The 23441-nt window shown below is 36.3% G+C and overlaps 1 protein-coding gene across 3 annotated transcripts in view; it reads left to right on the top strand.

The window, feature by feature from the left end:
- Positions 1-23441, top strand: part of COL19A1 (collagen type XIX alpha 1 chain) — a 358807-nt gene that overhangs the window by 8078 nt on the left and 327288 nt on the right. For all 3 annotated transcript variants that reach the window (XR_008382367.1, XM_053601516.1, XM_053601514.1), the window contains exons 2-3: positions 9202-9328; positions 22256-22330. Coding sequence is in view for 2 of the 3 variants with exons in the window: in XM_053601516.1 (XP_053457491.1) it covers positions 9202-9328; positions 22256-22330 (202 nt within the window). In the remaining variant the exon portion in view is untranslated. The remainder of the gene's footprint in view (positions 1-9201; positions 9329-22255; positions 22331-23441) is intronic.

The raw sequence follows: 23441 nt of genomic DNA, 5'->3' as shown, positions 1-23441 counted from the left end.
ACAGGAAGAAGCAGCCTGAGAACAGCATGTATCTGGGGAGGGTAAGAGATTTCTGTGCAGAGAAAGGGGAGGTTCCTAAACACCCCAAGAGAACGTTTACCCATGTCAATTTTGTTGAGGTCAAACCTGCAAATGGCTCTGAAGATTTAAGACCTGGAAAATGTGTTTCAAAAACATACAAAAAAATTTATTTTGAGACCTTGATAAAACATTTTTTAAATGTTCCCTAGCTGAGTGGAGTACATTTTTATTTAATCAGGATCTTAACAACAGAATCCTTAAATAATAAAGACATTTTAGAAATGTACAAAGAGAAGGAATCATGATAATGGACCTTGAAATATTATAAGATCTTGTAATGCCTCAAGAATTATAAAAGAAAGATTAAATTATTAGCACCACAGATTCAAAAATCAAAGCCATCAGTAACAAATACACTACCAACATCATACTGAATAGGGAAAGGCTGAAAGTATTATCCTTAAGCAGTGGAAAAAGACAAGGATGTCCACTTGCACCACTTCTATTCAACAGAATACTGGAAGTCCTTGCCAGAGCAATCAGGCAAGAAAAGAAAGAAAAGGCAACTAAATTGGCAAAGATGAAGTCAAATATTCCTGTTTGCTGACAGAATGATCTTATGCCTAGAAAACACTAACAACTCCTCCAAAAGACTACTAGAATTGATAAATGAATTTTGTAAATTTTGGGTTACAAAATCAACATACACATGCTGAGAATCAAGAACACAATCACGTTTACAATGGATGCAAAAATATACCCTGGAGGTGTAAATTCTCTGGACAAGAAGAACTACAAAATACTGATGAGAGAAATCATAGGTGACACAACAACTGCAAAAACATCCATGGACTTAATGGAAGAGTCAATATTGTTTTGTTTTTGTTTTTGTTTTTGCAGTTTTTGGCTGGGGCTGGGCTTGAACCCCCCACCTCCAGCATATGGGGCCAGCACCCTACTCCTTTGAGCCACAGGTGCTGCCCAACAGTCAGTATTTTAAAATGTCCATACTGTCCAAAGCAATCCACAGATTCAATGCAATTCCTCTCAAAAGGCCAATATCATTTCTCACAGAATTATAAAACACGACCCATAAATCCATATGGAACCAAAAAAGTGCACAAATAGCTAAAGCAATCCTAAGAAAAAAGAACAAATTTGGAGGCATTACATTACCTGACTTCAAATTGTGCTACGAAGCCATAGTAACCAAAACAGCCTGTAACTGCTCTAAAGGTAGAGACATAGACCAATGGAACAGAATAGAGAACCCAGAAATATAACTAAATACCTACAACCAACTGATCATTTACAAAGCAGACAGAAGAATGCACTAGGGAAAGAATGCCGCGGACCGCCAGTCGAATGAGTCTCAGTCCGAGGGCTTTCAGGGCGAACGGCTCAGGTTGATTGGAAGGTCGACGCAGGGTGATTTGACAGACTACTACACACCACGAGTGATGAGGAAAGTAGCTGTAACTTTACTGAATTTTAAGAGTGTCTTTTATACATTTTTGACAAAGCATTACAAATCACAAAAGACATTTTTATGACTTGCAGGTGGTCACAAGTTCTTATCTTGTCTTACAAATGTAAGCATTCAACCATCTATCTTACACAGTGTTTTGCCCGCAAGGGGGAACAAAGGTAGCTGTGAGGTAGCTGATAAGCAGCAGTTACTTTTCAGCTTCCTTTATCTAAAGTTGAATGTGTTTTTTAACATACAACACTACTTTCTTTCATAGTTTTATTTTCATGATTATATATAGTTGTTATGATTAGAGGTGTATTATGAATCATATAAGTGATTAGAGTGTGAAGGAAACATGAGAAATAAAAGGATATTGTATGAAAACTAAACTATATTGAAAGTGAGGTTAGGAAAGACAAGGTTAGAGATAGGGGGAAAGGGTGGGTGGATATTAGGTTGGAAACATCTTGTTTGTGGTATTTACATTCTTTTGATGCACTGTATATTTTTAAGGTTTTGCTCTTTGGAGGGAGGTGGTTTATTTTTTCAAGGTTTTTGTTCTAAGGAAGTGGTTTCATTAGTAACACCTGGTTGCTTCCCCTTATCTAGGAATGTCAAGGCTTGTAACTTCTCTTAGTTCTGTAATTGTTCTCAGTTTCTTATGATCTCTTTTAAAAACAGCTGAACATATTTTTTTATGTATAATACTTGACTACTTCTATATATTTTTACTCTAATTAGTAACTATATTCTGATTCATAGTTAATTGTTTATTAAACATTAAACTACTCTATTGATTTGTGTTACATATGAAAATTAGTGAAGTAAGATGTTTTTCTAAGTAAAGTTTTACTAATTAGTGAAGTCAGATGTTTTTCTAAGTAAAGTTTTACTGCAGGAGGTGTCATGTTGGAACATCTTGTTTGCCGTGCCTGCATTCTCTCGATGTACTATTTCAATTCACTGACATTTATGGTGGGGACGTGCTGTTGTACAGGCTCTCTTGGAGCCACTGAGTCCGGCACAGCCATACTTGCTGTGTTTAATTGTGGATCAGTAAGTCACTGTGTTTATTCTTAGTTTCTCAAAACAATCAGGCAATAATCAGTCATTCAACTGAACAGACAGGTTTCAGGGTAAAGGTTTCTTAGGCTTTTATGCCGCACCTCATGACTTCCTACGTTCACTAAAAGGCATGCTAGGCAACTTATGCGCTGCTGTCGCAAGCCAGGGGGACTGGGGGCAACGCTCCGGGGAGCACTCACCGCCTTACCACAGTTTTTACAACGCGGACAGAGCCATCCCGCCACGGCTTGATGCCGGGGGTGCGGCAAAAGAATACTCTATTTAATAAATAGTGCTGGTAAAATTGGATAGCCTCTAGCAGAAGAGTGAAACTGGGTTCTATCTTTCCCCATATACAAAAATGAACTCAAGATGGATTAAAGACTCGAATGCAAGACCTCAAACCATAAAAATATTAGAAGATGACCTAGGAAAAACTATCCTCACCATTGGCCTAGGTGAGGAATTTTTGACTAAGGCCCCCAATCAAATACAACAAAATCAAAAATAAATAAATGAGACTTAATGATAGGCTAAAATGTAAAGGAAACACCGTAATAATGGAGTTGATTACAAATCAACAACCTACAGAACAGGAGAAAAACTTCATAACCTACAGAGGCCTGATATCCAGAATCTATAAGGAACTCAAACAAATCATCATGAACAAAAAGCCATTAAAACATGAGCAAAAGGCATGAATATGTATTTTTCAAAAGAAGAGAAACAAATGGCCAACAAACATATGAAAAAATTCTCAACATTACTAATCATTAGAGAAATGAAAATTAAAACGACAATGAGGCATCGCTTTACCCCTGTCAGAATAGTCATTATTAAAAACTCATAAAACAATAGATGCTGGTGCCGATGCAGTGAAAAGGGAACGCTTATGCACTGTTGATGAGAATGCAACCCAGGGCAACCTCCATGGAAAACAATACGGAGATTCCTCAAAGAACTAAAAGTAGATCTACCATTTCATTCAGCAGTCCTACTCTGGGGAATCTACCCAGAAGGGAAGAAGATATTTTACAAAAAAAAAAATAAAATAAATAAATAAATAAAAATAAAAAAGACATCTGCACCCATATCTTTATCATAGTATAATTCACAATTGCAAAGATGGGGAGGCAACGTATGTGCCCAGCAATGGATGTGACGTATACTGCATCTATCTCCTTCCCTCTTTCTTTCTTTCCTTCCTTCCTTCCTTCCTTCCTTTCTCTCTCACCATGGAATACTACACAGCCATCAAAAAGAATGAAAAATGTCTTTTGCAGCAACTTGGGTTAAAGTTGTGGCCATTATTCTAAGTGAAGTAACCCACGAACAAAAAATCAAATACTTAGTACCCCATGCTTTCACTTATAGGAGGGAGCTAAGTGACTTCGTGGAAATTACAGACTCAGAAGGTGGAGGGTGGCAGAAGGGTGTGAGATGAAAAATTACCCTTGAGTATAATGTATACTGTTCAGGTGACAGGTATATTAAAAGCCTAGACCTCCCCACTATGTACTTCATCTATATAACAAAAAAAAGTGTGCCCCCCTAATTAAATTTAAATTTTTAGAAAAGAGAAATCTAAGTATATTTCACTAGATCTTAAGATTTATAAATTGGTAACCACTTATGTTTTAAAAATTCAACAAATGTTTATTGAGTTTCTGACTTTCCAAGTGCTAGACCAGCACCCAGAATACAGTGATGGACAGGACAGACATCATCCCTGCCCCCATGGTTTAGTGTTGGATGGGAACAATAAACATATATACACAGACAAAATATCTAAAAACAAAAGGTAAAAAATGAAGTCTAAGCAAAGGGACTTCTCAGTGATGTAAAGGATCCTCCACGTGGTAGCATTTAAATTGAAGGATGAAAGTTGACAAACTCAGAATGTTCCAGAATGGGTAAATAGCATTGCACAAAAGCTCTGAGGTTCAAAGAAGCCTGGGCATTTGAGGAATAGGACATCAGTAAAGAAAATGGTACCAGATGAGCTTGGTAAAGTGGACAGGGGCCACTTTATACAGGAGTTTCTGGCCATGGAAAGGCTTTTAGATTCCATTCAAAGTATATTGGAAACCAGAAAGGGTTTGAAGCAGAGAAGTGACATGATCCAACTTTCATTGTAGGGAAAACTCTCCAGCACTGTGTAGAGAACGAATCTGGTCAGGATTCATTAATGGATGGGAAAATGTTAGGAAGCTGTTGAGGGGTCTAGACCAGGGTGAGCTGAGCTAGGATAGTGGCAGATGCATAGAGAGAAAGGGCTGGACTTGAGATGTGTTTGGGATAATGCCGACGTCCCTTGATGATTTGGATGTGGAACATGGAGATAAGGAACTCAGAAGAATCAACGTGGCACTTGGATTTCTGGCTTAAGCATTCTGATGGGTGGTGGTTATTGAGTCTGGGAAGAGCGTGATAAGAACAAGTTGTGATTGGAAATCAGGACTTTAATTTGAATGTATTAGTTATTGATATCTGTTCAGTATCTAAGAGGGAATATTGAGTAGGCAGCTGGTTACAGGGTCTAAAGTTCAGCAAAGGACTAGGTAGGAGAAGTAAATTTTAGATTCATCACTTTACAAGTATTATTTAAAGGCAAGAGAACGGTGAGATCACCTGCAGAAACACTATAAGGAGAGAGGAGAGGAGGGCTCACAGATCCCAATAGGAAGGAATCAGAAAAAAGGTTTGAGAAGATGACTTCAGAGGAAATCCAGAGTATCTGGTGAGGGAGGACAATAAGAATGAGGCAACAGCCAACTCTTGGAAATCCCCTAAAAACCAAGTTGAAAGAGAAGACGGAAGGATTCTTCTTTCATGATCTTGCTGAACCCGGTGAGAGACACTTCACTGGAGTGGTAGAGTGTCAGCTCTTCAATAACTAGAACATTTAGTCAACTAACTGTAAAATATTTTCTGCAAACACTTTTGGTTCCATGAGATTGAAGCTAAGTGCTATCATCCTGTCAGTGGCTCAGGAAATAATTAGGAAATCTCAAGATCAAATCCCTATCCTGGGGCTTTATAGCTCTCTGGTTCCCTGTTCCTGTAGCAGGGACTGAAGCCTCACCGAACATGAACTTCCAGGATGCGCTGGCATTTCCTCATTGTCAATGTCTTTTGCAGCGACTTGAGTTAAGGTTATCAGAGAAGACACGTATAACTAAATTTTTACTAATTATTGTTTATTAATATGCAGAGCAAGCAATTATAATCACAAGTACCTTCTGAATACTTAACTCTGTTCAAGGTCCTGTACTTTCCTTGCCTTAAATGTTTTATTCCTGGTATTATTTCAGGTTTGACTAAGAATAAATTGAGGCTCAGAGAGTTACATAACTTGTTCACAAGTAGCAGAGTCTAGAAGCCACGATTTTTACGAGTATGCCAAAGTGCTAATTTATCAACCAATAGAAATCCCTCTGGTTAAAAATACAATAACAGGTTTCTCTAAAAATGAGATCAATATTTGTGAGCTCACTTATTTGAAACAGAGTTAATTTCTTCAACTGATTTCTTTAATAGTTGCCACCTGTTGGAATAGAACATCTCTCTCACCTCGGCTCCTTCATGAGAGGGACCCACTTGTAATTCTCTTTAGAAGTGCTCTAAATTTTCTCTTTGTTCTTCTTCAATAAAATTTCTCTGTTACCCTGGAAAAAAATTCAAAAAAGAAATAATAGCTAGAATAAGTTTGCAAAGTCATATGAGGATTGGGACTATATCTAGATCAGAAAATTTAGAACAAACTGACATAAAGACAGCTGTGTGGTGTTTAGAACCACAAATACAGTTTTAATGTTGCAGTTGTTGCTTCTTTTAACTATTTATCCAGAAGGATTTGAAATCTTGAATTATTTTAAAATGCTGATGTTAGAGTATTTGGTACTCACAAAATACCAATGAAAGTTGTAGCCTTAGTTTTTTTGCTGGAGAGTCTATTGATAGTATTTAGACATTGGCATGACAAATTCTTTTATATTAGACTATTAGTTAATCTTTGAATGATGGTAAATATGTGTCATAACACTTATTTACATATTTTAGACTCTTGGAATAGCTATTTTAATAATGCCACAATAGTCAAATATGCTGAGGGAGTCATGATATTTTTACTTGTAATATTTTTTCATGTTGGTTATTTCACTGAAAAAGAATAATTTAAATGGGGCAGTGCCTGTGACTCAGTGGGTAGGGCACCAGCCCCGCATATCAAGAGTGGTGGGTTCTAACCCAGCCCCTGCCAAACTGCAACAACAACAACAACAACAAAAGCTGAGTGTTGGGCACCTGTAGTCCCAGCTACTTGGGAAGCTGAGGTAAGAGAATAGCCCAGGAGTTGGAGGTTGCTATGAGCTGTGATGCCATAGCACTCTACCGAGGGCAATAAAGTGAGACTCTGTCTTTAAAAAAAAAAAAATTTTAATGATGTTTAAGTTTTCCATTACAGGGATTTTATTTACTAAATCTTTTAATAACTACAGAGTAGAAGTGTACATACAGAAAAACAGATGATTATGGGAGATAATGCGCTCATATTAAATATGATGGCAATGGCAGGCTCAGGATCAGGAGAGGTAGGCATTGACTATATCCATTTTCTTTTTTAAATAGAAGAAAAAATTAATTTTCATGTAGGCAGTAATTAGTAGCAGTGATTACATCCCACGATGACATAGTTATATTTATAGAAAACATAATGACATCAAGCTAAATTTTGTAAAATTAATATTCATGAGAGAAAGCATAATTATGAATAACAAAATACATTTTGAAAATATGAATCACTTTATGTATTTTAAAAATACGAATTACTGTATATTATACAATACAAAAAGCAAAGGCAACAAAAATAGATAAAATGGACTATATAAAAATAAAGAACTTTGGGGTGGCGCCTGTGGCTCAGTGAGTAGGGCGCCGGCCCCATATGCCGAGGGTGGCGGGTTCAAACCCAGCCCCGGCCAAACTGCAACAGAAAAATAGCCGGGCGTTGTGGCGGGCGCCTGTAGTCCCAGCTGCTCTGGAGGCTGAGGCAAGAGAATCGCGTAAGCCCAAGAGTTAGAGGTTGCTGTGAGCCGTGTAACGCCACGGCACTCTACCCGAGGGCAGTACAATGAGACTCTGTCTCTACAAAAGAAAAAAAAAATAAATAAATAAAGAACTTTGGTGAATCAAAGAACACAATGTAAAAAGGTAACCCATGGAATGGGTGAAAATATTTGCAAATCATAAGCCTACACTTCAACAAAGATAAAACAAACAGATTAAAAAAACAGGCAAAGGATTTGAATAGATATTTCTCCAAAGAAGACGTACAAATGGCCAGTACGTACATGAAAAGTCACGATGAGGGACACGGGCTCTTGGAAACTTTGGCTTTGGGGGGCAATGTTCCTGTTTCCTATTTCCACTTCCGTGACTGTCAGAGGCAAGCCAGGTATCCAAGACACTCGTTGCCTAATCACCAAATGTTATTAACAGCCTTTAATTCATTAAAAAGATATAGTAGAACAAATCTTGTTAAGTTTGAAGAGGTCATAGATTAAACCCAGTAGAAGAGAATAAATTATAATGATGTCACTAATTATTAGAGAAACTTAAATCAAAACCACAGTGAGCTATCATCTCACATACATTAGGTTGACAATTATCCAAAAATGAAATAAAATAATGAGTTGTTATCTAGGATGCACAGAAAGTGGAGCCCTTGTGCCTTGTTGGTGGGAAAGAAAATAGTATATTAATAGCCGCTATGGAAAATAGTATGGTAGTTCTTCAGCAAGTTAAAAATAGAATTACCATACGATCCAGCAATTCCACTTCTGGTTCTAGTACTTAGCCAAAAGAATTTAAAGCAAGAACTCAAACAGATCTGTGTACACCCATGTTCATAGCAGTACAATCCACAATAGCAAAAAGATAGGAGTAAGCTAAGTGTCCCTTGATGGATGAGTAGTCTCTCATACAATCGAATATTACTCAGTCTTAAAAAGAAAGGAAATGCTGACAGAGGCTACAACATGGGTGAACCTTTGGGACATACATTAAATGAAATAAAGTCACACAAAGACAAATATTGAATGATTCCACTTATGTTCCTAGAGTAGTCAAACTCATAGAGACAGAAAGTATAATATAACGATGGCTACCAGGGGCTGGGGAGAGAAGGGAAAGCTAGCTCTTAGTGGTCACAGAGTTTCAGTTTTGCAAGATGAAAAGAGTTCTACAGATGGATGAGAGCGATGACCGTACATCTATGTGGATATACTTAATTTCACTGGACTTGTATTACGTCTACTTTACCACAATTTTTAAATGAAAATATAAATCATTGTGAGTATTGCGGCTTTTAAACAATATTTCACAAAAGAGAAAATTTAAGTTATAAGAGGTGGTATTGATATTGATAATTAACTAGTGAATAACCTAAAAATATTCTTGGAGCTCTTTCGTACAGATTAAAGTATATATTGATATATGTAATTAAATATATAATCATATACCCTATTACATAATTATAGATAATACACAAATTCTATTGTTTTCTCTTTGTGATGAGGATTTTCTGGAGATGTTGAGAGAAGCTGCATACTATTAACCTAATTTGATTTATTTTTCTGTTTCAGATCTGTGGCCACTTGTTCCCATGGTTTCAAGTCACGATGAGGGACACGGGCTCTTGGAAACTTTGGCTCTGGGGGACAATGTTCCTGTTTCCTGCTTCCACCTCCGTGACTGTCAGAGGCAAGCCAGGTATCCAGGACACTTCGTTGCCTAATCACCAAATGTTATTAACAGCCTTTAATTCATTAAAAAGATACAGTAGAACAAATTTTGTTAAGTTTGAAGAGGTTACAGATTAAACCTAGTAGAAGAGAATAAATTATAATTTATTGTTTTCTCTTATAATCTTCACATGGTGTTCATCAAGATCTCTAAAATTACCTAATTTTTTCTTTTTCTTTCTTTCTTTTTTTTTTTTGAGACAGAGTCTCACTATGTCACCCTGGGTAAAGTGCTGTGGTGTCACGGCTCACAACAACCTCAGACTCTTGGGGGTAAGCGATTCTCTTGCCTCAGCCTCCCAAGTAGCAGGGACTACAGGCGCCCAACACAACGCCTGGCTATTTTTTTGGTTGTAGTTGTCATCGTTGTCTGGCAGGCCTGGGCCGGATTTGAACCTGCCAGCTTCAGTGTACGTGGCTGGAGCCCTAGCCGCTGAGCCTACCTAATTTTTTCACATGCATATTATATTAGTCTAACTAGCTTTTCTTTTTTGTCATTGATATTTACAAATGTAAATATATGCATATGCATGTGTGTGTGTATTTTTGACAGCAAATATATCTCCCTTTCTCCTGCAAGAATCACTTATCAAAGTTATAAGTATGGAAACTCATCACTAATTAGAATTAATTAGGGCATATCTAATCCTAATTTGGAACAAGTGAAAAATGGAATACGAGGTAGAAAAGGAAATGTGGTTTATAGTCCCAGCTGCTTGGGAGGTGGAGGCAAGAGAATCATTTAAGCCCAAGAGTTGGAAATTGCTGTGAGCTGTGATGGCACAGCACTCTACTGAGGGCAACATGGTGAGACTCTGTCTCAAAAAAAAAAAAAAAAGGAAATGTGGTTTAATTATATATCAGTTTTGTTGTCTCTCAGATGAGGGAAATAAAAGGTGGACAGATCTTTAGAGCTCCATTTGAACTAAGCAGATGATATTTATTTGTGATTTGTTGAATTTATCAGTGTTCTCATAAGTATTTTCACAGGGCTTAAAGGCAGTATGAAATATTTACTTCCACCTCTGATTTATAAAATTATGTGGTTAATTAGGAAGACTTTTCTTGAACATTGAGTATATGTAGGTTACTGACCTGGGAGTAATTCATATGACGGAGTTGAATTAGCCACATCGAAGAAGCCATTTGCTAAGAAAAGAGAAACTTCACCTCTCTTTCTATGCAGTGAATCACATGTCGAGTATCCTAATGATGATTGCATGTGGTGATGTATTCTGAGCCGGTGAGTCATAGTATGCTTGAATAGTCCTTTAATAATTTTTGCTAACCAGGTATAAACTCACTCTAGTAGAGAATTTTGAACCTGAGGCACATGTAAAATAATAACAATTACCTATAAAGATAGAACAAATCTTACCCTTTCAAAGCATCATGTAAGTTTTTATGATTTTTTTACTAATTTGGCAGGAGATGCATTTCCTAAAATAATCCACATGGAAGTCTGAATATTCTATTACTGTATAAAAGACATCCTGTGGCTGTCATACAGTTTTTTGGGGAAAAACGCTTTCTTTACTGAGAAATTAGCAATGACTCACTGCAACTACCACTATGTAAAAAAAAAAAAGAAAAGAAAAGAAATACGTAAGTCAGGCAAGTTTATTCTCATAACGTTGCTACTCTCTGAATCTCCTTTTGTCTCTTCTTTTTAAGAAACGGGTAATGTGCTTTGCAGTTTAATCAGACAGGATAGGAAGTTTTTTGAGTAGGATATGGTTCTTACTCAGATGCTAGTGCATAATGAGTGTTCTTGATGATACAGTGATTCGAAAGATCTAAATAGATGGGTCTCCGGTTTTAGCACGAGTATCACCTGCTTTGATTCCTGACTCCCACTCCTGCACACTCCTCTCATACAGATCAGGGTGGGGTGGGATTCAGTAATTTACATCTTTAACACGCTCCCCACGTGAACTTAATGCAGGTTATCTGAGGAAGACACTCAGAGAAATACTCACCTTTGGAAGAATTGTCCCTTCCTTGCCGTTGTCCTTTTTCTTTCCCCCTTTGCAAATTATCTTGCATTTTATACCATTGAGTTCCTTTTATTTCATTATTTTATTTTATTTTATGTATTTTTTTGGCCCTTCGTCACTTTTTAAAAATTTTACTTAACATAAAATCTGTGTTCTTAACACATTTTTAAGTGTATAAAACAGTTCTGTTAACTACAAGCACAATTTGCAGATGGTGTACTGCAGATCTCTGGAACCCAATCATCTTGCATAGATAAAATTTCTTCCTCCTTGGGATTCCCCTGAATGTTTTGCTTTAGTAGTCTCAGTATCTCAGCTCTTTAATCGGGTTACATTGTATATAGGACTACCAAAATGCTTATGTTTTCTGGTCCAATTTACTTTAGCACAGTAAGCGTTCTAAAAGATTTTCCTAACACTGTGAATTCAGAGCTAAACTGCACTCTAACAAGATTCACATAACATGAAGCCCTACAGGAAATTAATAAAAAAAAAATCAGGGGTTGATTTTTGTCATTTGATGGAAGGTTCGTGAAGCAACACACACTGGACGTGCCATGGACATTGCCTAGCATGGAGTATCGTTTACATTAATTGAAAATGTCAGCACAGAACTGTCAGCGGGATTATGGAAGAATATGACATGCTGGGCAAAGCCTGGCAAGGGTCCCTTCTTGAGTCTGGTCTGTCTGATTCACAGTGCGACCTTCCCTTTTTAGTTCTCTCGTGTGCAGACCTGCGCGTGTGGTCACTAACCATTTACCGGAGGGAAGTGATTACATCTAAAAATAAAATATAACAAATCTGAGGGAGAGGCTAGGGTTTCAGCTCTGGACTTCTAAGGTTGTCAACAGTTTACTATTAAACCTAAATATATGAAGGGTAAAATCCAGTCTTTTAATTGCTTTACTTTTGCTTTGTAGTATGTTTAACAATTTTTGGAATACTGTCCCAGCTGGGATGGAATTTAGGAGTAATATGGGGAAATTCAATAACCACTTGAATTTTAAAATCTTGAAGATACTAGGAATTTAGTTGTTTCATATTCTTTCATCCATTTTACCATTATGCTGACATTATGTAATAAGGCGTTCTTTACTATTTTCACACTGAAAATGAACTTCAGTTTGAATGTGATAGTTTCAGTGCAGTTGTCAACAGAAAGTGGTGAAAAGAATCGTATTAAAAAACAGTCTCAAAACCTGCTTTAATCAGTTGCTGAAAACTGTTTCCTCTATTATAGAAGCTTATGTGCTAAGTGATTAAAGTTTCTTCTACTTTCCTTAATGTGTTCTAAGGCAGAAGCACTTAATTAGCACCAAAAGTAATTAAAAAACAGAAAACCAGAGGGGGAAAAACAACCTAACGAAGACAACACAATAACATCTAAGTAATAAAATTTATTTTACTTATGGTAAAACTGCAAGTTAAGTGTATAGATTGAACTGATTATAAATTTAGGCCCAAAACTGTACACATAAACCCTTCTAAGGTAGTTTTCTATTCATTGCAAGGGAAAACTGTTATTCTAAAATATGGCTTTTACTAATTGACAAACATCTCACTCTTAAATTCAGAGGAAAAGTAAGCTGTTACATAGAGAATTTTATTTTGTGTTTTTAAGAATTCTTTGTGCTCAATGTGGTGTCATGTAAAAATCCCATGGTGACAAATGTCCTTTGTAACTCGTAAATCCTTTATTCACGAGTGAATCCTCACATGATTTAGTAAAGAATATAGCTTATAAACAGGGATTTTCCTTTGGATAAGTAGTTTGGAGTCAAAGATAAGCAGCGGTGGTTCTGTGACCTTTTCATGACCTCTCTGTTAAAAAAGCTATATCCCCATGTTTTTCTTGTTTGTTTACATTTTCATATTATTTTTGTTATATTCTGGTCCAATGTCCTTTAGCAGTTTTTGTTAAGCAATGTTTTTCTCCCAGCCTAGGATACCCAATAGTCCCCATCAGAAGTATCAGCAAAGTACAAAGTGGACAGGGGGCCTGAGGGCAAATGTTAATAGAACGAAGACACCTGCTTTCCCCTCTAGCCACCGGGAAGCCTTTTAAAAAATGCAAAACACCTATAAGCTTTTTTTTTAATCTTTTTATGGGATAATATGGAAAATGATAATTTCATATATGTTACTTCTGAGGATATGAAGAAATGGGAAAACCAAAGCAGGGAAAATAGGCAAGAGGAGAAATGTCGCAATTTCTCAGAGGAGAATTCTTGTCCCTTTTTCTTCTTGTCTCACCCACTATGTGATCTCCTCCGTTCCACGGTTTTAAATAGGATTTACATATTATGTATCAATCATTCACAAATTTACTTCACAGCCTGAATCTCTCTTTTGCGTTTCATACCTGTATTTCAAACCGCCCATTCAAGAACTTTGCCATTTGAATTTCTTACTGGCCCCTCGAAGTTAACCTTTCTCACTCTTCCTGTGTCTCACTACAGATCAATTTACTGCCTGCTGAATTTCCTTTTACTTCGCTAGTGACATTCACTTCAGTAAACTAAAGCTTTATCCCCTAAGCAGCCTACTCTTCCTCCTCCCTGCATTTAATCCATTATCGCCTCCTGTTGGTTCCTGTATCTCAATTCCTTTCCCCATTTCCATTTTCTTTTTTAATATTTTATTTTTATTTTTTGCAGTTTTTGGCCGGGGCTGGGTTTGAACCCGCCACCTCTGGCATATGGGGCTGGCGCCCTACCCCTTTGAGCCACAGGCGCCACCCCCATTTCCATTTTCACTGTTAACTCTGTCGTAGTCCAAGCTACTCTCATATCTGGCCTCACAGCGTGCAAGGCGGGCTGCCAGATAAAACAGAGAATGCCCAGTTAAACTTGAAGTGTAGGTAAACAATGAATGATTTTATAGTATAAGTATGTTTCAAATATTGCATGGGACATACTTACACTAAAATTTATTTTATTTCTCTGACATCCAGATTTAATTGGGGAGTCTGTGTTTTAGTTGCTGTATTTTGTAATCCTGTATGATGTAAGGATTTTGTTACATTTAATGATCAGGGAAGGTTGCCTTCATGTGGGACCATTTAAACCAGTGATTCTCAACCTGCGGGTCGCGACCCCTTTGTAACAATGAAAATACATCACGGCATTAGGAAGGTTGAGAACCACTGATTTAAATGGAGACATAAAGGCATTCAGAGAGCTGAGTGCCTGGGAAGCATTAGTACCAAGGCTCTGAGGCTCAGTGGACACGGCACGTGGGCAAAGCAGACAGCCGGAAAGGCCAGGGGACTGCAGTCAGGTGGATGAGAGGGAGGAGATAGGGGGCACATGCTACTGAGAAACGGATTTGTGCTTTATACGCTTTCAAAATCGGGTTTCTTTTTTTACTTTTTTTGAGACAGAGTCACACTCTGTCACCTTGGGTCAAGTGCCATGGTGTCAATCGTAGCTCACAGCAACCTCAAACTCCTGGGCTCTATAGGTTCTCTTTGCTCAGCCTCTCGAGTAGCTGCGACTACAGGCACCTACAACGCCCAGCTAATTTTTCTGATTTTGGTCGAGACGAGGTCACACTCTTGCTCAGGCTAATCTTCAACTCCTGAGCTCAAGCAATTCACCCACCTTGGCCTCCCAGAGTGCTAAGATTACCGGAGGGAGACACTGTGCCTGGCCTAAAATCTAATTTCTAAGTCTGCAAAGTCAAAGACTAAACCTTGGAGTCTGATAAATTCACCAAAGCAATAAGCACTACCCAGTGAGGCCTCTTGGGAGGGAGATGGTCAAACTTTGCTTTTCAGGGTGGTTCCCAGGCATCAAATGAAAGTCTTCTGAATTTATGTAACTCATCAAGCTTTAATTCACGCTAATTGAATGTTGTCATGTGGTATTATTAATAATACATTGTAATTAAAGTACATATGTGTGGAAATATGTACATTTTAGGAAAGTTAAAATGTAAATTATATATTCCCTAGACAAATTACATTTTCTTTTCCTGCAATCAGTAAGCTGGTGTATAAATCATGTAAGTAATACTAAGAAATCTCAATAAACTCTGGAGTATAACAGAAATGTTTACATTATTTTTCGTGATGCCAATAACTTTGATATTCACCTTTGTAATACACAGGAAACGACCTCTTGGCTTTTCCAGAGGCCTCTGTTGCCACAGAGAGTGACTAGTCCATTTTTCGTATGAATAGCAGCCACACACACAAATCCTTTATTAAACAGATAGAACAACAGTTGAAAATATTTTAAAATAGATGGATTTCAGCTCATCTGGGCTTCCTAGCTATTTCAGAAGAGGAGGAAATTGAACGTGCTTTGAGTAAATGATAAGAAAAAAGTGAAAAAAGAGGAACGTTGACATGCCTTCAATGAATACTACGTACTGTATTAAACTGAAAATTTTATATGAGTGAATCTAGAAAATGTCAGAACAATCATAGGAAAAGTACGTATAAGGAGACTGATCTAATTGCAAGATTTGAATGCTTTAGCAATACAGTAGGAGGCCAAACAAATAGGTAAAAATATAGTTCAAGGATTTAGAGATTGGGGGAAAAGTGATTTTGTACGTGTGCCCCTATGTGTGTGGAATGAAGATTTTTTTAAAACACATGTTTAGAACTGAGGGTGAGAGCAAAATACATTTCCACTAAATAACAGAGAGTTGTTATTATTTTGTTTAAATTATGTATTTGATATTGTTGCTTTTGCAATTCTGGAAAAAATTAGAAAACAAAAAATCATGCATTTAAGGAGCAAAGTTCAAATACAGAGGGAGAAAAAAGTCGGTTTACAGGAAACTTTTGTTTCAACTCCGCCATTGAATGGCTTTCTCTTGTTCTTTGGTGCTCTGGATTCTGATTTTTGGAAAAAGAAGGGGTAAAAATATTTTTTAAATTGTGTATTTTCTTTGTAGCTAATCCAGATAAAATCATGACACACGCACATCTGACCTAGGTTCTTTCCTTCCTGTGTCCGTCAGCTCTCTCAATGCCTCTCCAACCCTGGAAGCTGCACTTGGAAGGTCCTTCCAGCCAAGTCAGAGGAAGGTGGATAGGATGATCTTTAGCAGATTAGCATGCATTTGTTAAAGACATTTGCGTTTGCTTTAAAATCTGCTGATTAAGGTTTTCTAAGCAGTGTAAGCAGTGCATTTTTTTTATTTTTATGAACATTCTTTTAAAAAATTATGTATATACTTGAGGTCTACTACATGATGTTATGTGTGACATAGTGATAGTAAAACGGTTACTATAATGACGCAGAATAACACACCTGTCATCTCACTTACTATGTAATTACTCATTTTGTGACATGAGAAGCTAAAATCTCCTTAGTTAACAAAAATGTTTTAGTGCATTTTGTTAGTCCTGCGTTGTTGCACATTAGATTTCCAGGCCTGTCCGGATACTTTGACCTAAATGTCTCTATTTCCTCTCCTCTTTCCAACCCAGAGTAAATGCTGTTTCATTCTCCATCGCTGTGTATTTTGGCACTTTTTAAAACATTTATAAGTGAGATCAAGCAATATTTTTTTTTCTGTGTCTGGCTCATTTAACTTACTATATCCTCCAGGTCCATCCGTGTTGTGGCAAATGGAGGGAATTTCTCTTTTTTAAGGTTGAATAATATCTCAACATATAAAAGATCTAAATGTAAGAGCTGTAACTATAAAACTCCTAGAAAGAATATAGGGGGAAAGCTCCTGACATTGGCCTTGGCAGTGATTTCATAGATAGCACAGGAAAAGCTCGAGCTACAAAATAAATAAATAAATAAGATGATATCAAACTACAAAGCTTTTCCACAGCAAAGGGCACAGTCAACAAAATGAAAAGGCAGCCTGTAGGCTAGGAATAAATAATTGCAAATCACAAATCTGGTAAGGGATCATCATTATCCAAAATGTGTAAAGAACTCTTGTACAATGCCACAGCAAAATAAAACAAATAAAAAAATGGTTAAAGGACCTAACTAGGCCTTTCTCCAAAGAAAACATAAAAATGGCCATCAGGTGTATGAAAAGGTGCTCAAAATCACTAACCATAGGGGAAATACAAATTAAAATCACTATGAGCTCTCACTTCCCACCCACAGGGATGGGTATTATCAAAAAGATAAGAGATGACAGAGGTTGGCAAGGGTATGGAGGAAAGGGAGCAGTATGGAGGTTCCTAAAGAAATTAAAAATGAAACTACCAGGCTGGGTGCAGTGGCTCGTGCAAGTAATCTCAGCACTCTGGGAGCCCAAGGTGGGAGGATTGCTTGAGCTCAAGAGTTTAGTTGGAGATCAACCTGAGCAAGAGCAAGACTCCCATCTCTACTAAAAATAGAAAAAATTAGCCCAGCATTGGGGTGCGCACCTCTAGTCCCAGCTACTTGGGAAGCTGAGGGGCATGGGTGGCTTGAGCAGAAGAGTCTAAGGTTGTTGTCAGCGAGGCTGACACCATAGCACTCTAGCCTGTGCAACAGAGTAAGTGAGACTCTGTCTCAAAAACAATAACAAACAAACAAAAATCCCTCTTTTTAATCTATTTCAACGGAGAGGAAATCACTACTTTGTAAAGATATCTACAGTCCCATATTTATTACAGCATTATTCACAATAGCCAAGATATGGAAACAGCCTAAATACCTATCAGGGGATAAATGGATAAAGCAAGGCATCTTTTGCGGTGAAATTTTAGTCACTACTTTTACAGTCCCCCAGAAAGCCTTGGAAGCCTGCTGTGAAGCTTCATCTCTGTCTACTCAGGATGTTTGAATGTTTGTGTCTTATCTGTAGTTCTTTAAGGTACATGCACATTTAGTCAAAAGGGTGCTTTCCTTTATATTAAAATGTGCACATCAATACTAAAAAAATTAACGTATCGAACTTGTAATAGCCACTTGCAACGCCTTGCCACTCTTATGCAATAAATGCATAAAACTTATGCTTTCAGATTATCATGCCTTAAATTTCAAACCCCCATTTAGTTTTAATTTGCTTTGTTCAGATTTCTACAACAAAGTATGCATTCTGAAGATAGGAAATGGCATTTGATTTTCATAAACTATAGACTTTTAGTGGAGAAATACTTTCATAAATATGGCTAGAAATGTTAAATTCCATTCATTTCAAAGTGACAGGTTTATTACTTTGACTTCATCCTCTATTCACTTAGACTTCAGAAGAAATTTTAAATAAGATATATACTGTTTCCACCTTGGCAGTGGCCAACATACCATCTCCTCACTACCAATTTCATAGTGAGAAGTCCCTTCCCACTGTCTTAAGATGATTTGTTTTGCAAATCATGAGGCTTTCCTACATATGTTGTGAAACATGTAATCTTATTTATTAATATAGTCATTCATAGTCATTATAAAATTTGGCCCAAAATTAGGTTTTTTTAAAAATCTTGCAACATTATTTTTAACTTAACACAGTCTTTCATGGAGACACTGTTTTCTTCCTTTTGTTGACATATTACTTACCACACAGTAAAGTGAAAAAAATCTTAAATGCAGAGTGCAATGAATTTTTTATATATGTAACTAGCACTCAGATAAAATTATAAAACATTGGCAGAGCCGAGGAGGCTTCTGTATACCTGTTGACATCCCACCAACAGGGGCAACTACGACTGTTGCTCTGGTGGAGAGTAGAGTACAGTCTCCTAAACTTCCTATGAATGGAATCATGTATTATGTATTGTCTTATGAATGGTATTTTATCCACTCACTATTGTATTTATGAGATTCACCTTGTTGCTGCATGTCTTAATAGCTCATCCTTTTTTATTCCCTTATAGTCTTTCATTGTTTATACTATAATTGATACATTTACTCCCTAACTGATGAATATTTGGGTTACTACCAGTTTTACACTGTCAGGAGTAACGCTGCTGTGTCTGAGAGGCTATTTACACTCGTCTTTTGCATTCATTTCTTTTGGGTCATTCAGTTTTAGTAAGAGAGTTCATGCATATTTAGCTTTAGTGAATACCGCAAATAGTTTCTTCACTACTATTTTTCTCCCAACCTAGGATATCTGATATTCCTTTACAGCAGTTCTCAACTGTGGGTCGCCACCCCTTTGTAACAATGAAAATGCATCCTGCATATCAGATGTTTACATTATGATTCATAATAGTAGCAAAATTACAGTTATGAAGCAGCAACGAAAATAATTTTATAGTTGGGGGTCACCACAACATGAGGAACTGTACTAAAGTGTCATGGCCTTGGGAGGCATTAGGAAGGTTGAGAATCACTCTGCTTTAAGAGGTGTTGACAAAGCCCCAAGTGTGCAGAGGGGCTGAGGGAACTGTTAATAAAATGAAGAGATCTGCTCCCCCCTCTGTCCAGCAAGAAGCCTTGAAAAACGCAAAACATCTCACGGCTCTTGTTTTCATACATTTATGGAATAACATGGAATAATTATCATTTCATATATGTTACTTCTGAGAAAATGATTAAGTAGGAAAACCAAACGAGAATAATGAGCAACAGGAAATGTTGCAATTTCTCAGGGTGGAGTTCTTGTCAGCCTTGTATCAGTTTCACCCTCACCAAGCAACAAGAAGAGTTTCTGTCACTCCGTGTCACCAGCAACACTTGTTGCTATCAGTTCTTTAATTTTAGTGATTTCTCTTAGTGGTTTCTCATCATGGTTTTTCTTTGTCTTTTCCTGCTAACTAATGAGGGTGAGCACCTTTTATATTGGAGTGGGCCATTTGGATAGTTTCTTCTGTGAAGTTATTTAATATTTTTGAACATTTTCAGAATAAGATTTCCAATCTTTTTATTATTGATTTGTGAGCATTCATTATAGATTCTAGAAATAACACGTCATTGGATATGTGGCCTGCAGACACCTTTCCCCTAATTTATGACTTTCCTTTTTACTTTTAAAATGCCTTTTGATTAAAGATTTTAATGTTAATGCAATTCAATTCAGTAAGCTTTTCTTTTGTGATGAATGCTTTCTGTGTCACTTTTAAGAAATCTTTGCTACCTCAGGTTCATGATGATTTTATGTTTTCTCAGAGATGATTTTTTGTTTTACCTTTCACATGTAGGCCAATGATTATCTCCCATAAATTTCTGTGCATCATATGATGTACGATTAAGGGTCAGTGTTTTCCTGTATGGCTATTCCTGGTACTATTTATTGAAAAGACCATCCATTTTTCACTGAATTGCAGTGAAAATGTTGCAGATAAGGAGACTTGTGTGTGCCTGGATAGGCTTTGGTTTTCCATAGTATACCAATCACATTGTAAACATTCCTGATAGCTGCTAGCTTAAGTTCTCCAGCTTGTTCTCCGTCAATTTTGCCTTTAGCTATTTTATGGTTCCATATAAAATTGAAAAATAGCTTATAAGTTTTTACACACACATACATACACATCCTTTTGGGATTTTAATTGGCATTGCACATATCTAGAGATAAAACTGAGAACTGACATATTAATAATTTTGAGTCTTCTACCCTAAGGACTTGGTTTTTCCCTTCAATTATGTAGATCTTTAATTTCTCTCTGCAGTGTTCTATAGTTTTGTTCCCAGGACTCAGGTAAGGTGTTCCGTTTTAATACAAGTCACTTATGAATTCAGATCAAAAATTGGTAATCTTTACAAAATATTCAATTATTTTACTATGATTTAGAACCTACAGTAATGTTAATATCTCAGATTTTCTAAAGTATCTAAACGCTAAAACTATTCAGTGCTATAATCTCACTTACTTTACAAATTGTGTATTCAGAATATCTATTGCAGTTTATTCACTTTTTAAAAATCTGATTAAGTGGTAGCACTATTTAGAATCAGATTTATTTTATGATTAAATATGGTAAGATGATGCCCTGTCAACACCCCTTAAGGTCTGTGATATGTTTATTGAATGAACAGCTGAGGAGATCAACAATTGAACCAGTGAATGGGCAATTTCCATTTTCTCAGAGCAGGGATCAATTTGTGTTAAGCAGTTTATCTCCTTTCTATATTAAAACATTTTTAAGTAATTAAACCCAAACATCAATTTTAAACATGGTGAATTAAGGTTGTGATCCAGTTTAAAATCTAAAACTAAACATCATAACTTCCCAGTTGTACAGTTAACCTTGACGTAATTTGAAAATCGGCTTCAATTTTGTTCAAAATTGTCTGAATTAACTATTCCATTTGTAGAATCTAGCCTGAATTAGATTTAAAAACATCTCCAGATGTTTAAAAAATGAATGGACGTATATCTAGTATCATATGGGTGTGTTGTGCTGCTATTAAAAATGTAAATTCACTGAGTGGAATCTAACTTTATGTTTTATTTCTTCAAATGTCCCTAAGTGCATTAGCACATGATTAATACTTTCTCAATGACTTTATCCCTTTTTAAAAATTCTCGGCCACTTGGAGGTAGTGGTGTTGCCTTTTTATTTTATTGTAGTAACTTCCCTCCATGTTTTCCTTTGCTTTAAAAGTTTAATGTCCATACAAAAGCAAAATCTGAATCAAAGTAATGTAAAAGTATATAACAGTAGTTCACTTGTTTTACTATTGCAGCATACTTCGAAGACAAAAGCTTAATGATGCTGTTAAAACTAGCTTAATGTGTAGTATGTAGCTATGGGTAGAATTAGAAAAATAATGGTAATAATATTAGCCAACATTACCAAGTGTTTAACTGTATACCAAGCAGTGTTCTAAGAACTTTACATAAATAAGCACTAAAACAACTACACGGTGGGTAATACCCTTATCCTCATTTTACAGAAATTTAGTAAAATCACTTATTTTATTTCCATTTTTATCTTAAGTTTCTGATTATATTGTGTAATTCAAATTTATTTGAAAAATTTGATTGAAAATGTAGTGCACATGATCTATCCACCCCCCCTTTTTTTTTTTTTTAAATAGAAAGGCCATGTCCTATACTGAGAACAGAAGAACATCAATTGGCACAAAACAACAGAAATAAACTTGAAGTTTCAGGTAAGCATCATAATCTTTTGCAAAGTAGCATTTTATGTAAAATGATCTCCGGTTATGTAGTGTCTTTGATATTGCAATTTAGGATCATAACATTATCACAAAAATTAGAAGTTGATAGTGCAGAGAAAATTCTGAGAGCAGAGTTGCATTATGTTTAATCTAAATTCAACACTACCACGACCTCTTAGAGAGAAAATGTTATTTAAAATTATAAAGTTGTATGTGAAACTTGGTAAATGTGGAATGTAAGTGTCTTGGCACAGTAACTGAGAGAATGCCAGGAAGGCTGTGTTAACCAGTGTGATGAAAGTGTGTCAAACGGTCTGTGAAGCTAGTGAATGATGCCCCATGATCATATCAATGTACACAGCTATGATTTAATAAAAAAAGATAAAAGATAAAAAAAATTATAAAGTTGTGTCTATTGCAGAAATTTTGAAAGAAGAAAATTTATAATAAAGAAGATCTCAGCACCCAGATTAGCAGTGATTATTATTTTGATATAACACATTTCTGTCTTCTTATTCTCTTCCTTCCTTCCTCATTTCTCTCTATTTTTTCTCCTATCTCTCTCTCTTTCTCACCCACAAGGGCATGTGTGTGAGAATGGGTGCGTGCGCTCACACACATAATCATAAAACTATGTTACATTTGAAATCCAGGCGTTTTCCCACATCAGTATACATTCTTCTAAATGCAGATTTTTTTAAAAAGACCTCTTAGATTTCAGCTGAATGTATTATTTATTTAATCTAACTAATTTTTTGTCATTAGACATTAGAACTACAATGAATTGCTGTAATTATTTACTCATTTCTAGGTCAAAGGAAATTAACATTTGAGGCATTTGAAATACATTTATACATTTTTTCCCAGTGAGGTGACTACATATTCCGCATGCAGAGTGAATTTCATTCCCTTCTCCCCTAAAAGAAGAAAAGTAAAATCAAGGTTTGCTGATCCCAAACAGCAGGATTTTAATTGAAGTAAATAAATCTATAGATACAACAGAAAATCCAGAAAGTCAATATTTCTAAAAAAAAGTCAGTATTTCTGTGATTTACTAAACTTATCACAACTACTGAATTAAATCGCTTGTCTCATTGTACAG

Source organism: Nycticebus coucang, chromosome 9, assembly GCF_027406575.1.
Source record: "Nycticebus coucang isolate mNycCou1 chromosome 9, mNycCou1.pri, whole genome shotgun sequence".
Classification (NCBI taxonomy): Eukaryota; Metazoa; Chordata; class Mammalia; order Primates; family Lorisidae; genus Nycticebus; species Nycticebus coucang.
Note: the sequence above shows the minus strand (reverse complement) of the source record. Positions and strands in the feature narration are given on the sequence as shown.